The 13,139-nt window shown below is 44.8% G+C and overlaps 1 protein-coding gene across 2 annotated transcripts in view; it reads right to left on the bottom strand.

The window, feature by feature from the left end:
- nfxl1 (nuclear transcription factor, X-box binding-like 1) overlaps nucleotides 1–10,906 on the bottom strand; it is a 177,853-nt gene extending 166,947 nt beyond the window's left edge. The window contains exons 1-2 of one of the 2 annotated variants that reach the window (XM_067988151.1): nucleotides 10,593–10,906; nucleotides 2,376–2,546 (exon numbers count right to left, since the gene is read on the bottom strand). In XM_067988151.1, the coding sequence (XP_067844252.1) occupies nucleotides 2,376–2,546; nucleotides 10,593–10,821 (400 nt within the window). In that variant the 5' untranslated portion in view covers nucleotides 10,822–10,906. The remainder of the gene's footprint in view (nucleotides 1–2,375; nucleotides 2,547–10,592) is intronic. The other variant, XM_067988158.1, reaches the window with a different exon arrangement.
- Nucleotides 10,907–13,139: the final 2,233 nt, after the last annotated feature.

Below are 13,139 nucleotides of genomic sequence, written 5' to 3'. Positions count from 1 at the left end.
CCATCTGTCCCACCAGCTCATCCTTCCGCACAGCATCTAACTGCTACTTGAATGACTCCAGAATTTTTACCTCTGCTACAATATAATTTACATAGAACTACATAGAATGTACAGCACAGAAACAGGCCATTCGGCCCAACAGGTCTATGCCGGGTATTTATGCTCCACACGAACGCTTCCCACCCTTCTTCATCTAACCCTATCAACATATCTTTCTATTCCTTTCCCCCTCGTACTTATCTAGCTTCTCCTGAAATGCATCTATGCTAGTTGACTCAACTACTCCTTGGTGGTAGCAAATTCCACATTCTCTGGGTAAAGAAGTTTCTCCTGAATTCCCGATTGGATTAATTATTGACTATCTTATATTTATAGCCCCTAGTTCTGGTCTCCCCCACAAGTGGAAACATCTTTACGTCTACCCTATCAAACCCATTCATAATCTTAAAGACTTCTATCAGGTCACCCCTCAGTTTTCTCTTTTCAAGGGAAAAGAGCCCTAGCCTGTTTGATCTTTTCCGATAGGTACAATCTCTCAGTTCTTGTATCATCCAACCAAATTTTTTTTGTACCTTCTCCAGTGCCTCTATATCCTCTATGTAATATGGAGACCAGACTGTGCACTGCACACCAAGTGTGGTCTAACCAAGGTTCGATACAAGTTTAACATAGCATCTCTGCTTTTCAATTTTATCCCTCTAGAAATGAACCTCAGTGCTTTGTTTGCTTTTTTTTTAAAATGGCCTTATTAACCTGCGTCGCTACTTGTAGTGATTTGTGTATCTGTACCCCCAGGCATCAAGGCAGCATTTGACTGAGTGTGGCACCAAGAAGCCCCAGTAAAATTGAAGTCAATGGGAATCAGGGGGAAAACTCTCCAGTGGCTGGTGTCATACCTAGCACAAAGGAAGATGGTAGTAGTTGTTGGAGGCCAATCATCTCAGCCCCAGGACATTGCTGCAGGAGTTCCTCAGGGCAATGTCCTAGGCCCAACCATCTTCAGCTGCTTCAACAATGACCTTCCCTCCATCATAAGGTCAGAAATGGGGATGTTCGCTGATAATTGCAGTGTTCAGTTCCATTCGCAACTCCTCAAATAATGAAGCAGTCCGAGCCCGCATGCAGCAAGACCTGGACAACATCCAGGCTTGGGCTGATAAGTAGCAAGTAACATTCGCGCCAGTCAAGTGCCAGGCAATGACAATCTCCAACAAGAGAGTCTAACCACCTCCCCTTGACATTCAACGGCATTACCATCGCCGAATCCCCCACCATCAACATCCTGGGGGTCACCATTGACCAGAAACTTAACTGGACCAGCCATATAAATACTGTGGCTACAAGAGCAGGTCAGAGGCTGGGTATTCTGCAGCGAGTGACTCACCTCCTGACTCCCCAAAGCCTTTCCACCATCTACAAGGCACAAGTCAGGAGTGTGATGGAATACTCTCCACTTGCCTGGATGAGTGCAGCTCTAACAACACTCAAGAAGCTCGACATCATCAAGGACAAAGCAGCCCGCTTGATTGGCACCCCATCCACCACTCTAAACATTCACTCCCTTCACCACTGGTGCACCGTGGCTGCAGTGTGTACCATCCACGGGATGCACTGCAGCAACTCGCCAAGGCTTCTTCGACAGCACCTCCCAAACCCGCGACCTCTACCACCTAGAAGGACAAGAGCAACAGATACATGGGAACACCACCACCTGCACGTTCCCCTCCAAGTTGCACACCACCCTGACTTGGAAATATATCACCGTTCCTTCATAGTCGCTGGGTCAAAATCCTGGAACTCCCTTCCTAACAGCACTGTGGGAGAACCTTCACCACACAGACTGCAGCGGTTCAAGAAGGCGGCTCACCACCACCTTCCCAAGGGCAATTAGGGATGGGCAATAAATGCCGGCCTCACCAGCGACGCCCACATCCCATGAACGAATAAAAAAAAATATTCTTTTATAATTTATTATAGTTCTTTAAAGTTACTACTTTTTTGGGGGCGGCATTCAACTGGGAGAATTTTTTCCTACGTCACATTTTCAACAAAAAACACAACAAAAATGTAATCAAAAGTGAACAGATAATTAAGTAATTAAGCATCACATTCTGTAGATTAAAATAATGCATGACTAAATTTGGTCATTATGTTTTCAGATATCAGATTTAGAAATTTAGTTATGGTGCACTTAATCCAACTGTACCCAATGACATAAGAAAAATTCCACTCATCCTATTATACGAAGTAAGTACATGAATTAGATTTTAGGATTCAAAACGTTTCCAGCTAGCATTAAGCAGTTTCACAATTTCTGTTTTGTATTTTTGTTGCATATACAACAAACTTACTTAAGTTACAATGGATAATATTACCTATGTGACTAGAATATGTTGTGAATGTTGAAGCAACAATTTTCCCCCTCTGGCCCTCAAAATCCTCTTCTCCTTCTTCTTCTTCTGAGGAAGTGTCCTCATCTGCAAACCTTTGGGCTACAGCCTGATTGGCTGCACAAATTTCTTCAAATTTTTTCTGTGAAGACAGCTCTGTTAAAAACATTTACATAAGTATTACAAACAGATGAATTAAAAGCAGCTGTATCATTTATATTATTGTAAAATTTTTCAACATCTCCTGATAATGCACTAAATGCAAGATAGACTACAGGTGATTTCACAAACACATACATACACAGACTTTTTATAGCTACAGAAAAGGCAGAGGCTGAGAATAGAATTATGAAAGGCATTATTTCCTGAATTAGGAATACAGGTAACAGGAAAAGGCCATTTGACCCAAAAATCCTGTCTTTTTTTGATGGATCACAATCATTGGGGAAGAACTGCTCCACTTACTATGTGTAGCAACATTATAAACACGTTCTTTCTAAATGCATTTACGAGGTTGTTACTCACTGTGCCTATTTTCTACTGTCTGTTTCACCCTCCATATTTAAATCATACACAGAAACACAGGAAATTTTAGGATCAGTAAAAAAAAATGAATTTATGTCCAATAAAAAGACAATCTTCTCAGATTTAAAATAACAATTAGGTTTATATTTAAATTAGAGTTCAACAATATTTGCAAAATTCTTTGCATTCTTGATTTCAGAGTCTTTTGCTTAATGTTGAGACTGGCCTTCCTCTAAACATTTCAAACTATTGTACCACAAGCATAGATTCAACCAAAGAAAACATCAGGTGGTTCTCTGCTAAGATTCAAAATGTAACCATCATTCAGCACTGGTGAGCAAAGCAAAGGATGCTTACAGTACAGAAGGAGGTCATTTAGCCCACAAAGAGGTTGCTACAGGTTATGGCTCTGCCTTTGATATTCTCTTGGGTACAGCAGTGCCGGTCACTCCTGTAAGTGGTCCGAGCATCTTACATTCAGGGGTGGGCCCATAACGTCCAATATATAATTACGTGATAGCGTAACTCAGGCATGTAACAATAGGACCCTTGTATTCTGAACTGGATATCGTGTCTTTTGCACGTGGCCTCAGGTACACCACCAATCTTTTAGTAGGTGGACTGAGACAAGACACAAAGAGAATCATTAAACTGCTTTATTTTACAGACAGCAAGTGAACATTCAGAGTAACAGTAAAAGGAAATCCCACTTCCTTCAGTCAATCTTACTTTACTCTTCAAAAAAAACCAAGCAACCTGTTCCTTTTGCAGGCTGACTTACTTGTTTTTGGCATTACCTTTCTTTTAACTGCAAAAACTGGCCTCCTGAATTTTAGCTTCCAGCTCCAGGCCCCAGGAATATACCTTCCAGTCTCTAGTTTAAAAACCTGACAGACAGCCCAAATGTCACATTTTTCCTTTTCTCTCTGCATTCCCAGAAAGTGGGAGAGCTGTGCCTTCAACACTTTCCTCGTTTATGGGATTCGCCAGTAAGCCTGTCAACCAAATGGACTACCTTCTCTCTCAAGAGTATATTCTCAGCTGACACCTCATGTTGGACCCAGATGAATAGAATAATCCCTACCATAATAGATGTGGTTGTTTTGTTATCTAATTTCCAAAAGCCTAACAAATTGCTTAATGTCCCTGGTCATTGTAAATAACAATAAAGATAATACATCAACTCCCTCCACCCTTGTGTCGGTGGCTTTTCAAACGTGTGCAAATTCACTTTGTTTTAAAACACAATCCTTAAACATAACTTATTTCCAAATCCTTTCCGCGAAAAAAAAATCAAAAATCCCAAAATGTGAAAGGTCATTTGGCCCATTGTGTCTGTGCTTCCTCCTTGCTGGAGCAATCCAAAACGAATCTCATTGTATCCCCATTGCCTCCCCATACCCTTTTATCTTTCTCTGTTTCAAATATTGTTCCAGTTTTCCCATAAAAGATGCAATGGTCTCTGCTTTAACTACTCCCTGTAGCAAAGCATTTCATGTTCAAACAATTCTCTGCATAAAGAAATTCTCTAACCTCTCGCCTCACTCTCAGCAAGGATTTTAAATTAATGACCCCTCATCAATGACAGTCTGACCAGAGGAAGTTGGGCCAGAATTTGCTGGAGCACGGCATCTTGCAGTATGCCCGGTTAGTTAGACTTTGTCTTGCACCCTTCAGCTCAAAAATGTTTTGCCCTGTAAGTTGCTGGAAGTGCGAGCTGATAACGGCGCAGCGAAGGAAACAGGGCATCTGGGACCTTGGTGAACGACGGGACCAACAGTGTATCTCCTTAACCAATGAGAATTAAGGATTGAGAAATAAAGAGGAAGGACTAAGGTGAATTAGAGTGGGTCAATTCAATGTCAAATCAGGTATAGAGAGAGAAATAAAGAGAGGGAAAGATTGGATTAAAAGAGAGAAAAATAAAGAGACAGAAAGGGAAAAAAATTTAATTTTAAATTTTTTAAATCTCCAACAATTCACTACCTGAAGGAATGAGACTCCACACTTAATTGTTCACTTTCTGGGCCAGAGAGATTGATTAGCAGTCATTAACAATTATCACATTGTTAAAAGGATACTTATGTTATTAATTACTAGCCTTAACTTTCTGCGATAAGTTTAGTAGGCAATTAATGTGCAAATGCAGCAACTTCATGTAACTCACAGGGAGGTTAAGGGCGAGATGCCTTTTTAGCAAAGCTAACAGTGGAGCGGTGCAAATCAGCCAGCAACTTGTGGCATTCGCAATTCACAGGGCATCGTTTCCTCGCCACAAGTTGCTGACTGATTTGCACATTAATAACGGCGTGCATCATTCATTCGCTGTTACTTTTTCAACACATTCTGGCCCATTGTCTTTTCCGTCATAATTTTAAAAGCCTTTATTAAATCTCTTCGCTTTCTCTGCTGGAAATAGACCCAGTATGTCCTCATAACTATGGTTGCCCATCCCTGGCATCATCCTCGTGAATCTGAGCTGTATCCTCTCCTATATTTTATCCATAAAAATAATTCAGTCTAAATCCAGTACCCGCAGCATCACCCTATTTTATTTCTGACATCTGGAGTGTCTATACATGCTAGATGACCCAATATAAATATATACTAGCAGACCTTCCATCTTCAATGCTTAGCTCTTATGACTAGTTGGGCAATATGCTGTTTTACATTACAATATATTATCATGCCATCGATATATGGTGATTGAATAAGTAAAATTGTACTTTTATTACCAAGTATTTGGTGGTACGATCAGGTTTAAATTATGTGACTATGTCCATATTTACATTAAAAATGTCAATCAGTGGCACTGATGTTTGATTAGCTATGCGCTCAATTTGAAAGCCCAGGATACACAGCAGGATGGCAGCCCAATAGTCATGGAGCAATGGGCTGAGACTATTGGAGAAGAACAATCCTTGCATCCGAGAGTAGGGGTTCTGGGAGTGGTCAGTTAGTTGTGTGTAAGTGGTGAGAAGGGGTACTGGATGTGGTAGTCATGGTAGGGTGGTCTTGGGCGTGGAAGTACTGGAATAGAAGTGACAGGATGTGGGAGCGGGGGGATGCAAGAATATTAAGGGGGTGCAGAAGGATCTGGGATTGTGGAAAATGGATCATCAACGGCAAAGGGCATCAGAAAGAGATGGCAGGAGGGAGCAATAGGTCTGGTTTTCACAGGAGTCACAGGAAGAGCAGAGAGGTGGTCAGGACTGGGAGAATTGTGGAATCATAGAAATTTACGGCACAGGAGGCCATTCGGCCCATCATGTCAGGGATGTGTAAATATTGGGAGGCAGTGCTTGGGTGAAATGGGAAGCTGGTTCTGGATGTGGTAATACTGAGGAGGCCAGAGTCTAGAGGAGTCAGGTCTAGACATGAGTTAGGAACAGGAGTAGGCCATTCAGCCCCTCAAGCCTGTATCGACATTTAATTAGATCATGGCTGATCTATTCCTCAACTGCATTTATCCAGCTTTGCTCCATATCCCTTGATACCTTTACCCAACAAAAATTTATCGATCTCAGTCTTGAAAATTTCAATTGACACAGCATCCACAGCCTTTTGGGGGTCAGAGTTCCAGATTTCCACTACTTTGTGTGGAAAAAGTGTTTCCTGACTTCACTCTTAAACGGCCTAGCTCTAATTTTATTATGCCCTTTTGTTCAGGATTCCTCCACCAGAGGAAATAGTTTCTCTGTACCTACCCTATCGAATCCCTTTATCATTTTAAAGATCCAGATAAGATCACCCCTCAACCTTCTAAACTCAAGAGAATACAAGCCACATTTATGCAACCTATCCTTATAATTTAACCCTTTAAGCACTGGTATCATTCTGGTGAAACTGCACTGTAGCCTTCCAAGGCCAATATGTCATTCCTAATGTTCAGTGCCCAAAACTGAACGAGTACTCCAGATGGAGTCTGAGCCATGCTCTGTACAACTGAAACATAACTTCCATTCATTTTTACATTCCAACGCCTTTGAGATAATGGAAAACATTAGCCTTTTTGAACTTGTGCACTAGGTTTTACTGATTTCAAAGGCATGCACGGTTTCCGCAGCAGGTGAGCTGAGGCAGGGGGCGGAGGCAGGCATTGTTAGAGGTGGAAGTAAACGGTCTTTGAGATGGAGAAGATATAGGGTCGGAAGCTCAGTCCTGGGTCAAATAGAAGAGTATGGTTCAAACTGAGGCAGGAAGAGGGATGGCATCGATGTCAAGGATATGGAATTGTGATGGGGGCTGATGACGATGGGTTCAGCCTTCCAATGTTTAACTTCAAGAAAAAAAGCTGCCAGTTTCCATATGACAACAAATTTGGGAGGGAAGAGAAGAGACTGCATCAAACAATAAAGAAAAGGCACACCAAATACAAGTGACATTTGGGTAAGTTGGAGGTTGGGCTGAGAAGTAGCAAATGGCGTTTAATACGTTTAGATAGCAGGTAATGAGACTAGGGAAAGGAAATAAACTGAGAATATAAATTTACTGATTCCAATCTACAGGGCACAAAAAAGGATCAGGATCTTGCAATATTGGTGGATAGCTCACTGAAACCAACACAACAAAACTAAGAGCTAACCAGATTTTGTGTTGTGTAGCTAGAGAGATAGAGCATAAATCTCATGAGGTGATCAAGAGTCTGTACAAACACTCTTGGAGGACTGTGTACAGTTCTGGTCACTACTACAGCAAGGATATCCAGACATCAGAGGCAGTGCAGAAAAACTTGATACTAAGCTTAAGATGTCTGAGCTATAAGGAAAGGTTGAAGGGCATGTGGAGAAAAGAAAGGTCAGGTGAGATATTATTCGAGTATTTAAGATCATTAAGGGAATAGAAAATTGAATCTCTATGTTTGAGATTACCACAAACACTACAGTAAGGGTAAACAGGCTCAAGCTTAGAAGCAGTAAAATGCAATTTAGGACTAACTACCTTACGCATAGGTTGATGAATGTGTGCAACAGACTGTCCAAGAAGGCAGCGAAGGCAGTTAGTGTCGAAATATTTAACGGAAAATTGGATAGGTCTTTGAAGGAGTGGATGAATGAGTGGTGTTCATTTTTTGGGACTGGCCAAATGGACTGCACAGTCTTTTTCGATGCTGTACTTTCCTCTGTTCCTTTATTTTGAATCAAAGAACCAAACTCATTATTTTGAAACAACACATTAAAACAGTTTCAATATAAAACAAAAACCCAAATCCAGCCTTCAATATTGCACAAGACATGCTTGACCCTGATCCCTTCTCATATCCATCATAATGAATTAAAAGCATTAAAGTCCTTGAATATGTCGTTGCTTCCCAGATCTATGGCCATCCCTCCCACAACTCCATTTGAATCTCTCCAATCAGGTTCCCATTCCATCCAAAGCACCAAAATGACTCTAACCAATGTCACGAACAACTGTCTGTGTGACTGTAATCATGATGTATAATCCCTCCTTGACCTCGCTGCAGCCTTGGACACAGTTGACCACACTGTTCTTCTTTAATGCTTCTCCTCCACTATCCAGTTCAGTGGCACTGCCATTTCTTGATAGCACTCTTACCTTTCCGATCATAGACAGAGCAAAGCTACCAATGGCTCTTTAGCCATCCCCCGCACCATCACCCCAAGACTCCTCCTCTTTCACATTTATAGGCTGCATCTTGGCAAGATCATTAAGACATGGGGTCAGCTTCCATATGTACGCGAACGACACTCAGTTCTATCTATCCACCACCTCTCTCAATCCCTCCATAGCCTCTGTGCCATCAGGCTGCTTGGCGAAAATCCTGTATGAGGCAGAATTTCCTTTAGTTAAACATTGAAAAGACCAAAGCCATTGCCTTCAGCCACCACCACAAACACCGCCACCCTCCCAACCATTCTCTGAGGCCAAACCAGGCCGTTTTCAACCTTGACGTCCTATTCAACCCCAAGCTGAGCTTCCGACCCCTTATTTTCTCCGTCAAAGACTGCCTACTTCCACTTCTGTAATAATGCCCACCGCTGCCCCTACCTCAGCCCATCTGTGCTGAAACTCTCATCCTAGCCTCTGTCACCTCCAGACTCGTCAGTTCAATGCTCTTCTGGCCGCCTCTACCATCCGTAACCTACAGCTCATCCTAAACTCTGCTGCCCGTATCCTATCCTGCACCAAGTCCTGTTCACCCATCATGCTGACCTCCTCACTGACCATCTAGTCCCCCAGCTCCTCCAATTTGAAATTCTCAACCTCTTCCCTTCATAATCTCATTCCTCCATCTCTCTATTACCTCCTCCAGCACGACAACCCTCCAAGAACTCTGCATTCCTCCAACTCTGGCCTCTTGCACATCACCCAGTCCTTTCAACCCACCATAGACGGGCCCTGCCTTCAGCTGCCTAGGCCTCACATTCTGGAATTCCCTCCCTAAAGTACTCCACCACCCAACCTTTCCACTTTTAAGACCTTCCTTAAAACCCACCTCTGGGACCACTGCTTTTCTTGATATATATTAATGATTTGGACTTGGGTGTACAGGGCACAATTTCAAAATTTGTAGATGACACAAAACTTAGAAGGGTAGTAAACAGCGAGGAGGATAGTGATAGATTTCAGGACGATATAGACAGGCTGGTGGCATGGGCGGACACGTGGCAGATGAAATTTAATGCAGAAAAATGCAAAGTGATACACTGCGATAAGAAGAACGAGGGGAGGCAATATAAGTTAAAGGGCACAAATCTAAAAGGGGTACAGGAACAAAGAGATCTGGGCAGTATATGTGCACAAATCATTGAAGGTGGCAGGACAGGTTGAGAAAGCGGTTAAAAAAGCATACGGGATCCTGGGCTTTATAAATAGAGGCATAGAGTACAAAAGTATGGAAGTCATGATGAACCTTTATAAAACACTGGCTCGGCTACAACTGGTGGACTGTATCCAGTTCTGGGCACTGCACTTCAGGAAAGATGTGAAGGCCTTAGAGAGGGTGCAGAAGAGATTTACTAGAATGATTCCAGGGATGAGGGACTTTAGTTACGTGGATAGACTAGAGTTGTTCTCCTTGGAACAAAGAAGGTTGCAAGGAAATTTTATAGAGGTATTGAAAATCATGAAGGGTCTAGACAGAGTAGATAGAGACTGTTCCCATTGGCAGAAGGGTCAAGGACCAGAGGACATAGATTTAAGGGATTGGTAAAAGAACCAAAGGTGACATGAGGAAAAACTTTTTTTTTTACACAGCGATGGTTAGAATCTGGAATGCACTGCCTGAGGGGTGGTGGAGGCAGATTCAATTGTGGCCTTCAAAAGGGAACTGGATAAGTACTTGAAAGGAAAAAATTTGCAGGGCTACGGGGATAGGGCGAGGGAGTGGATTTCTCTAGTCAGCGCAGACTCGATGGGCCGAATGGCCTCCTTCTGTTCTGTAACCTTTCTATAATTCTATCTTTGGGTCACCCCTCCTAATATCTCTTTTTTCTCTTCTGCATCTGTGAGGCACCTTAAGATTTTTTTTACGTTAAAGACACTATATAAAGATATTAAAGTTGCTGAGTTTGGTATCAAAAGATCAATTAGATATTTTCATCAAGATAGTGACAGTGACACTTTCAGTTATAGAGTAAAGGTCAGTGAGCAAGACTTCACAGGAGAGGCGTCCTTTGTTCGATTAAGTTTTTTTTGCACCGGATTATTTACCATTGCTTGCAACGGGCTGACTCCTTGACCTGCTAGTGCTGCTGCTGCTGCTGGTGGTGGTGGTGGTGCTGCTGCTGCTGAGGCTCGAGCCTCTTCCATTCGAGGGCCTGGCATCTCCTCCGCCAGCCTGAGCTTGTCCTACGGATCCAGCCACTTGACTGACGCCTGCTTTCCCCCTCCCGCGTCCGCGACCCCGGCCTCGACCTGCCTGCCTCCAGGCTGGCTCCATGCCCTCCCTCCTCTTGGATCCTGCGCCTCTATCAGCACATCGACTCCAACCTGCCCCCTAACACTTCCACCGGCTTCGATCAGCTTCATCCACACCAGAGCAAACGGAGCATCACTACGCATGCCTCGCAGAGACACGTGGCATTAATTCACCACGCATGCGCACTGGAAACGTTGCACCGTGGCAGTTGTAGTTTTTTGTTCTCGTTCGCGGTGACCGGGGGTTGAGACTTGGATATTTTTGCGCGAGTGGAGGTTTTTGGGTGTGTAGGCCTCTTTCTATGAGTGAGGTTCGTCTAGTTTTTCTCTCTCTCTTTCCCTAACTGCCTGCAGCAGGATTAGGCTGGCAAGGGCTGTAGGTGTGTGTTCTCTTTTCAATTGTAAACAATTTTACAACACCAAGTTATAGTCCAGCAATTTTATTTTAAATTCACAAGCTTTCGGAGGCTTCCCCCTTCGTCAGGTGAACGATGTGAAAATGTGAACGATGTGAAAATGTGAACGATGTGAAAATCTTTTCAATTCAACTCTGCTCTGCTCTGTAAGGTGGATGTATGAGCAGGTTTTTTTTTCTCCTTCAGGACCCCCCCCCCCCACCACCCTTTTATAAGAAGGAGGGGGGTAGGGTGTGTTTTATTTAAGACAAATCAAAAACCAAATAACAGTGTCAAATAATAATTTTATTTTGAGGATCCAGGATACACTCCAGCCCCTGTGGTGCCCCACCGGTCGCGGAAAGCCTCAAGCTCAAGCATACCGGCAGACACCGCGTGCTCCCTCTCCAGGGCCACCCGGGCGCGGAGAATGCCACGGAAGAGAGGCAGACAGTCGGACCGACCGCCCCCACGGGCCGCGTCTAACCTGGACCTGTGGATAGCCACCTTGGGCAGGCCCAGGAGCAGACCCACGAGGACGTTCACCGACCTTTCCGCCCCCCCCCTCCCCCCCCCGCCTCATCAGGCGGCCAAAGATCAGGAACGTGGGACTGAAGTGCAGCCCCCTTAAATAGTGGAACAGGGGCTGCAGCCTCCCACACCCTATGAATGAATGAAACACGGACTCATCCAGGCTGCAGAAATTGCAGGCGGCCTGGGAGTGCGTGAAATGGCTTAAACGTCTGTTGGTCGCGACTGCTCTGTGCAACACTCTCCACCCCAGATCCCCAATGACACACGGAAAGATCCCCGAGTAGAGAGTCATCTGCTCGGGGACCCCCGCTTCCGCCGGACGGCAAGATGGTACGCCGGGGTGAGAGACAGAGGCGAGGAAGTGGAGAGTGTGCAGGAGCAGCCCGTACAGGAAATCCCTCTGCGCAGAGTGAAATGGCACGGAGGGGATTTCCGAGGGACAGCTCAAGTTGTGAGGCACAGCCCCCCGAGGGAGGTTTCAGGGCCTGGCGCCGATGAGGAATTCTGTCCGAATGGGGGTCAGATCGGACGGGATGGCTCCATACGCTTGAGCCTCCTCCACACACCGAGTGGAATCAGGGCTGAGTGCCACCTTCAACTCCCGGATGGCGGCAGCTACGTCCCAGACATAGTTCAAGGACATCCGTGCGGCCAGTGTCCCCAGTGCCATCCAGCCCGCCCCCTCCGCCATGCAGAACGTCCCTGACTCTGGTTACCTTATCGGCCAGAGCCCTCTCCTCCGTCAGCCACGCGCTGCCGAAGCCAACACCGCGGGGCAGCGGCTCCTGCAGGACGGCTGCCACCCCCGATGGGGTAGAGCACCGGCAGGAGACAACCATATTCCAGACCCTGATCAGATCCTGGTAAAAGACAGGCAGCTCCCGCAAGGACACGCGGCCGACCGGCAAAGTGATAAATAGGAACTCCGTGTCATAATTCAGGCCGCGCAGCTGGTGGAAGAAATACGTCGCAGCGCGAGAGGAGGAGGAGGGAGGATTCTCTGTCACGTGCCCCCCCCCCCTCCCCGTGCTGAAATTTACTGCGTGGGTGTTGTGGTCTCCTGCTGATTGGACAATCGTGGCGTCGGGCTCTCCTTGTTGCACTGATATCTGTGCATTCCCCTACCAGGAGAGCTCGATATGACAGAATTGGACCATGGAGGAGAATGGAGTTATCAACCGTGTTGAATGTGGCAGAGAACTCAAGGAGGAACAACAAGCTGCATTGCTAATTACACAGGATGTTTTTGTTGATTTTGACCATGGCAGTTTTGGTGCTGTTGGAAACTAGATGGGAGAGCTCAAATAGTGAGTGGTGACCACCTGGATAGCCATGTTATGTTCAAGGTCCTTGGTAAAAAAGGTGGGTTGGAAAAGTACCACTAGCACACAATTGTGTGTGTGGAAGACTA

The sequence above is a fragment of the Heptranchias perlo genome, chromosome 1 (genome assembly GCF_035084215.1).
Source record: "Heptranchias perlo isolate sHepPer1 chromosome 1, sHepPer1.hap1, whole genome shotgun sequence".
Classification (NCBI taxonomy): domain Eukaryota; kingdom Metazoa; phylum Chordata; class Chondrichthyes; order Hexanchiformes; family Hexanchidae; genus Heptranchias; species Heptranchias perlo.
This window is presented reverse-complemented; position numbering and strand designations above follow the sequence as displayed.